A 7,958-nucleotide genomic window follows, 5' to 3' on the forward strand; every position below is an offset into this window, starting at 1 on the left:
AACGGAGTCCACTTTATTATCTTAGAGCTTCAAATGACTATACCTCTTTATAGGTTTTCGTGCAAAACATCATTGAACTTTCTTTTCTTTCTCCTTTTTATGTCATAGTTTTTATGTATGCATTTATAATTCATTGTTACACAATTTTAAGGACTACAAATTCTATGGAAAATAAACTGAGCCATTCCACTATCATGGGCGATACACAAAGCTCCATAATTCGATGCTCAACAATAAGCTTTTAGGATGAAGGTTGAAACTTGTGCACTAAATCATCAGAAACACATGAATTTGCTAGTGACTTTAGCCATAGAACTAATAGGTATGCATAAAGGTAAGACATACAAAAACTGTAAATCCCCAAATTTGACTAGTGTATACTGCTAATATAGTGTTGCTCCCAAATGATATCAGAACAAACTATAGCCTCCACTATCTAAAACAGAACACTTCACCACTGTATAAAACATAACACTTCAAGAATAGATCCAAAAGCTTATAGAAGTTAGTTATAAATATCATTATCACACCCCTCTCCTTTGCTTGGGAGAACACAACCATCTGGAAAAATGATATTGCCTGATGAGCTTCCCCTCCTCTGATGACCTTGCACAGTCGTGCCGTCAACGTTTCTTCCACTGACATCTGAGCCAGGTTTTCCAGACAAATTATTTTAACATTATCCTCAAAACAGGAGGTAGAATTTTGTGAAACTTGGTGTAAAACGATTATGACAGACAGTTCACATTCACCTATTAGACTAAAATAATAGTAAAGTGAACATGTACTAATTAGCTCTGAGAGGAAATTGAAAACAAAAGAATCTAAACATACTATCAACCACCAAAGACCAAAAATTTTATACCAAACAACCAATGTTGAACAAAATCTACCCAAAACTGTTAAGTTCACCTCCATCTAGAATTGCAAGGATATTGCACACACTATTATTCAATTTAAAGGTAAAATCATTCCCTACAGGCAAATTAAAAACCTATAACTATTAACAGAGGATCACTGAAAAAATATGAGGTTAGCAGTTCAATCATAGTTCAAGAGGTCACTAAACCAGAAATTCAATAGAGACAAACCCAAATACAGAGTTTAAGCATAAAGTATGAAAGGAGCGTATTCCCATGCCAGACGACTCCTTTGAACGGTTGAAGAACACTTCAACATGTTCTGCAGGGAAATTTTTTTATATTTTGACTTGGTGTTAATTTCAAAAGATGACCACAAGACTACCATAGACAAATCTAACATATATTTGACAAGGCACTCAAGATCTATGAATAGAATTGCCAGAATCAAGAAAACTACAGACCACAAATTCCACCATGTGCAAATGAAAAAGAAATAAACTCACATTCATAATTTTGCTTACACAACCACAAAATAAATTAATATGAATGTCATACACAAAACCACCTGGCTCTCATTAAATATCATTTCATACCTCTGAGCCACTCTGTGAGGATCCATGACAAACAAGAATTACCCGATTACTGGTTTTTCTTCCTCCAGAACTTCCAGCTGCAATAGGTGAATTTGGGGTCTGCATCAATTACAACAAAAATTATGTTCTGTGCTCCAAGGCAACCTACACTACAGGGAAACTAAAGCCTATGCTAAGTGCTCACAGTAAATGGGTTCTTTACCCTAAAAATTTAGGCATTCAACATATACTAGACCACAACTCTGATGGACAAAATGCTTAATGATCAATACCAACCATTTTGTAGGTCAGAAAAAAAAAAAAAAATTCAATGTCGTAATGTCATTACAGATATTGTTGGATTACCCTTTAAGTAATATTGAAGAATGAATAGGGATACCTGATTTAAGCGATTAAGACATATATATGGAGACCCACCCTCTAGTCGTGGGGTGAAATCCAGCACACTCACACCACAATTGCTCTGCAGTAAAATCCTGAAATACTCGGTGCCTAAGCCTGATAAATGGGAAGAAGCAACGAAGGAAAAGAGAAGAAACTGCATTCAAAATGACATATTAAAATTTATGTTGGCAAGTCATAACAGAGAAAGTAGAGAGTACCAATCGATGTTGCAACGAGGGCCTGATTAACAGCATTGTGAGCAACCACAAGAACAAACATGCTTTCGTGAGTTAAGATTTTGGTCCAGCAGCTTCTAGCACGATCCCATAACTCCCTCACTGGATAATGACCATCAATATTAACATTTGCCGCATCAGTTTGCCACTGCTGGAAAGTCGCACCAAACTTTGCTTTTCCCTTTTGCTTTAGGTGACCCTAAAGTCAATAATGGAATCAGCAACCATTACTATACCATTTCTTTGGCATGTTACGTCTTAATATCATTAAAAAATCATTGAAGCATATAATATAACTGCACATCTAATGGAAGAGATGTTAAGAAATTAAGCTAACTTGAAAGGAGTACAGGTCAATTTCCCTCAGATCAGAATCAGTAATAATCTCCTCCTTGCGAACACTCCAAATGATATCAGCTGTTCTCTTCGACCTATTCAGTGGACTGAAACAAACAAACCCATATGGTCAACTGACTGTGAAGAATATGAAAGAATAAATTCTTGATCATCACTCAAGAATCAACTCAATATAAATTTGGGTGTCATATAAAGAATGGATTGAACCATTCTGTTGTATAGTATCAAAATTCAACCAAAAAAAAAAAAAAGTATGTAAAAAGTTAATGCATTACATATTTTATGGTCTTATATCTAAATGGGTAATGCTATACAAACTGACTTTTTATACAAAAAATTTATACAGAATGATATGTCTCAGGAAGCTTCTATTTCCACACACCACATTATCTCAGTTCACACACTTAATTTTTGAATTTTTAGTTCAGAAGTCCGAACCAAAGATAGAGCTGAATCAAATAGTTTTCCACGTAAGTTGATTTCCAAACAAAAAAAAAAAATGAGTGCACTAAGAGGAAACCATGTGTGGAAATATAAGCTGAGTGCTGCTAATACCAAAATTATCCTTAAGAAAATTTCACTCACTCAAATGCACACCCCCACACCCCTAAAAACCAAAGGCACCTTGTCTCTACCTTTCCCTTTCTTCAAACTCTGAATTGTACATAGAATAATCTCTTATCGAGGCTGATGAACTGATGGAGCAATTTTTAAATTATTATTACAGCAATTCATATCTATTAAGCGAAAGCACTAAAATAGAATACACTAAAATAAAATAAAATACCATAATTTCTGCCTTATGTCCCCTCAACAAAACCATCAAAGTTCTCAAATAGAGCTTCCTTGCCCCTTATGGGACCATTAATTCCATATCAAAGCCAGGCCTATTCTCCTACAACTTAAAAGGGATATCTCTCTCTTGTCTTGTGGGTTTTCGAAAGACTATTGATTAATTGTCCCTCTTTTGTCTCTTGTTCTGGTTCATGGTTCCTCAAGCCAACCCCCAAAAATCTAAACACAAATATCAATATCAACTAACAATTAGCACATACAAGTATCAATAGTACTTTATTACTTTCGCTACCAAGTCATCTTGGTGTATAATAATTAAGATCCAATCAATTAACATAACATGAAAGTACCAAATATCAGCAATCATTTCTTATCCGTAGCCTACACCAAAAACTCACAAAGATAATTTCCCTAACAATGCAAGCTTGCGTGTTCAAAGATTAGAAATTACCCTCACAAAGAGCAAGCTTAACCTTCCTTCCCTTGCAATGTTTGAAAGCAAAAAGCTCGTACATATCAATCTCTACTATGTGATTCATGGAACCTATATGTGACTGTGAATCTTAAATGCATCCCCATTATCACATTAAAATGCTAATAATATTAAAGAACAAATCATGAATGTTCGTGGAATATTTTTTTTCTTTTTTAATTGGTAGAAAAATATGAAAAGAATTACATTCGGAATTATAGTCCAATAGTTGTAAAAACTCTAAAAACCAATCTAATAACTAACCAAGTTAAGAAAGAACACCATAATGGGGATATAATAAACAATACAACAAAGACTATCATAATTATTAAATTTAACATTACATATTGCATAATTAATTGTTTGTGTATTGGTTGAATGGTTTAAATTGATGCATGTTATGTTTTCAAAGTATGACTTTTACCCCTAAAAAACTTTACTTGCAGGCCCATTGGCGTGGTCATAGAGCTTTTTTGTACTACAAGAAACTAAAAAGGGCATCCATTGTTACACAATGCAGATGGCGGGGAAAAGTCGACAGAAAAGAGCTTCGAAAACTAAAGATGGTAGGTATCGGTATTCTCGTGCTAGTGACGTTGTAAAAAGTTATGTATGCCCCTTATCCTTACCTTAACTTGTGGGTATTGTTTGCAAGCTATTTAGTTATAAGAATTGGATGTAATCAGAGATGGTTTAGGCTTAAATGCTGCTTATAGCATGAGGGCATGTTTAATTGCTTTGGGACATTTGAAGTGGCAATGATGAGCATTTAATGCACTGGAAAAGCATCCATGTGATAAATGTGGAATTCAGATGGAAAACATAATATTTTTTGTTGATGACATTTTCACGTAATAATACATGTGAATGTGCGCATATACACACCCCTGATTATAGAGCATAAAAGTCTGTACATGGTATTTTTTGCTACACCAATTTAGAAGCTTGTATTTTCCCTAGCAATACTCTTATATTTGAACATCCCTTGTGTGCATATGCAATATTTTTTAGGCTGCAAGAGAAATAGGTGCACTGAAAGAAGCAAAGGATAAGCTTGAGAAACAGGTGGAAGAACTCACATGGCGTATGCAGTTGGAAAAACGTTTGAGGCTAATTTCTATACATATCTATATATGTTGTGCAAAGTACTTTACATTTTCTGCAGGATATATAAAATTTGGTCTGTGGATTTTCTATGATGAGGATTTAACCTGACTTCCAAAGCCTCCTATCAAAAAAATGAGTTGAAATCCAAATCTATGTAATCTATGGCAGTAAGCACTAAAGTTTTCTTTCACTGCTTATTGCTTAATGACTTTCATTGGCAATAGCTAATCCTCTGATGATTATTTTATTTCCTATTTGATAGAAGCATAATTAATTTGCATAATTAATTGACAATAAATATTGCATAATTAATTTAATTATTAAACATAACATTAAATATTCAACCATAACTACATGGCTCCAATAGAAAAGCAGTGGCCTAACCATAAGGAAAATTCAAGCATACCAATAGAAACAAAGAACAGAGCAAAAAAGGAAAAAAGAAGAACATTGAAACTCCCTTTATACAAAGATTAATAATTAACATTTTGTCATAACTCAATTTGAACACAAAACAACCTACAAAAAAGTTGAGAAGATTTTCATCTTCTTATAAGGAAATTCCTTTTTCATACAAATTTGTGCCCATATTGTTTATCAACAGAAAAATTGAAACTAGACGTACAAGAAAATTAGTCCATAGAAAATTCTATCACAATGAAGTAGATATAAATTCTTCATAGATACAAACTCTAAACTTGCAATTGAAATGGAATGCAACGTAATAATAGAGAGAAAAGGTTAATAACATAAAATATTCTTTATGATTTTAACAACAAAACCAAACATATTTAGGTGAAATCATTGTGAAGTTCAAGAAGAAGAGATCAAATTGTTCAGGTGGGAATTTATTACCTAGGTTAGAGGCCAAGAGGTTGAAAGAGAAGCAATTGATCATCTGTGTCACGAAAAAGACGTCGAACTCGGTGAAAACAATTTCCTTCTGATCACGTAAAATCTATCAGATTAACATATATGCAGATTAATCATCTGTAGCCTTCCTTCTGATTACGTAGCAGATATATATATGCAGTTTGTGACAAAATTGAAGGAGAGAAAGAATGATGCAGTTCAGTGAATCAATTTCCTCCAAACCATTGTTCGATCAAATATGAAATTGCTATCTCATTTCTTTCTAGAAGTACGAATTAGTTACCTGGTGAATGAGAGAGGAGAGATTGGAATGGACGAGAAGGAGGCGATCGATGTCGTCATTTTCGATTGATCTTCGTTCACAGGAAGAAAATTGATGCCGATGGAGAGAAAGGAAAGAGAGAGAGACATCCAATCTGGGTTCCTTCTCAACAAAGGAAATTGTTTACTAGAGATCCAATATTAGGAGAAACTTATTACATATCATCATATTAAACCAAATTACCCCAATCTGGGTTCGATTGATGCATCAACAGTGTGAAGTAGAAAATTATTGGCGATGGCGATGGCGATGGCGATTTGCAGCAGTGGCGACGTGCGACCGACGTGAGCAATGTTGGTGAGGGACTTCGGTGAGCCAGAGAGAGTGGGCACCGATTGAGAGAGAGAACACAGAAAGAGGGAGGGGCGGGCCAACATAGAGAGACACAGATTAGGGCTTTTTTTAGATAGAGACAAGGGAGATCAGGGCATTAATTTTTTTTTTCTTTTCATTCAATTCCCGCCCCACGTTTCAAATTTCCCCCCAAACTTTTGGCGACCAAAAGATCAAATTAGTCGCAAAAACAGGTTCTTTCGCCGACAAATTTTTTTAGTCGCCAAATATCAATCAACGGCGACTAAAATATTAGTCGCTAAAAGTACTAATTTGGCGACTAATTTTTTTTGGTTGCTGAAAATAAGTTTTTCCCGACCAAATTTTTGGTCGCCAAAAAATATGTGACCTTTCGCGACCAAATTTGTAGTTGGTCGGCAAAAATATACCACTTTCTGCGACCAACTCATTTTTTGGTCGCCAAAATATAACCTTCTGCGACCAATAATATTTGGTTGCCAAAAATAATGATCATTCGCGACTAATTAATATTTGGTCGCCAAATGTCATTTTTTTGCGACCAAAATTTTTTTGGTCGGCAAAAGTGGTCGACAAATGTGTGAATTCTTGTAGTGATATACTTGCTTCAATGAAACAAAAAATATTAAAATAGCAACAATATACTTATATCGGATTTTACTTCTAAAAGAATTATATGAATTTTAACTCATTCAATTACAATTACTTGTGAGGCAAGAACTTTATTTAAGTAATCAGCAATTATAATCCAACAATCATTATTGATTTTTTAATTAAAATATAAGTTAAAATAATAATTATGTTTTAGATTTTTTAGCTTTTTAAGAAAAAGGCTTACAACACATAAAGATTAACATCATGCTCTTGTGTTCTGCTTTTTCCATTATTTATTACGATTAACATCATGCTCTTGTGCACGGTAAATGTAAATTTTTCTTTTTCCATGTTTCTTCTTCTTTGTTTTGGTAATATTTTAGTGTTGATTTGATTTTTGTAAATTCACCTGCTTTTATTTTTGTGTTGGTTATTTGAATTTGTTTAGGCGAATACTTGGTGAAAGGAAGTTGTGGGAGTCAAAAGACAATTTATATTTTCCTATAAGTGACATTTATATCATAAGTGACATTTTCATATAAAAAACAGCCCTCTCAGTTTTGTCAATTTATATTTTCCAGGGTAGAAGGAACTCTAGAGGTGAAACATTACTTCAACACAACTAAACATTACTTCAATTTATATTTTCTCGCATTTTTATTTTTGTCTATATTTGTTTATTATTGTTTATTTTCTCATTTTTGTTCACTTATTTTTATTCATATAAAACAACGGCTGAGGTTTCATCTCTACGTGGAGTTTTTTTACTTCCTATGTGGAGACTCGTATCTTTTCTGCGTGAAGGTTCTTTTTCTCCATTTAGGATTTATTTTATATTTTGTACTCAGATTTATTTTATTAGATGAGTTATTGTTAGATGTATAATATATTAAATCTTGTGTTTTGTCACACAAAAAATAAATATAAAAATAAACAATTCAGACTTGTACTAAAATTTAAATTTCATATTATAATTTTGACAGAAATAGACATGCAATGTATTCTATTATATAAATGAAGGATGTCACATTTAAAAATAAAAGCAAAAAA

The 7,958-nt window shown here is 33.4% G+C and overlaps 1 protein-coding gene across 1 annotated transcript; it reads right to left on the minus strand.

The window, feature by feature from the left end:
• Positions 1-951: 951 nt before the first annotated feature.
• Positions 952-3,595, minus strand: LOC145789205 (putative 2-carboxy-D-arabinitol-1-phosphatase). The gene is made up of 7 exons (XM_082890476.1): positions 3,579-3,595; positions 3,069-3,128; positions 2,414-2,519; positions 2,059-2,275; positions 1,836-1,954; positions 1,457-1,555; positions 952-975 (listed from the first exon to the last, which is right to left on the minus strand). Exons 1-7 carry the CDS (start codon positions 3,593-3,595, stop codon positions 952-954), a joined length of 642 nt encoding a protein of 213 aa, XP_082746602.1.
• Positions 3,596-7,958: the final 4,363 nt, after the last annotated feature.

The sequence above is a fragment of the Camellia sinensis genome, chromosome 10 (genome assembly GCF_055761805.1).
Source record: "Camellia sinensis isolate YWXY chromosome 10, ASM5576180v1, whole genome shotgun sequence".
In the NCBI taxonomy this organism is placed as follows: domain Eukaryota; kingdom Viridiplantae; phylum Streptophyta; class Magnoliopsida; order Ericales; family Theaceae; genus Camellia; species Camellia sinensis.

Excerpts from the sequence above, each read along its gene's own strand:
- LOC145789205 (XM_082890476.1), bottom strand. Across the intron at positions 2,520-3,068 it reads GAGTTTGAAGAAAGGGAAAG|TCCACTGAATAGGTCGAAGA; the intron begins GTAGAGACAAGG and ends TGTTTGTTTCAG. Across the intron at positions 1,556-1,835 it reads GTCTTAATCGCTTAAATCAG|ACCCCAAATTCACCTATTGC; the intron begins GTATCCCTATTC and ends TAATTGATGCAG.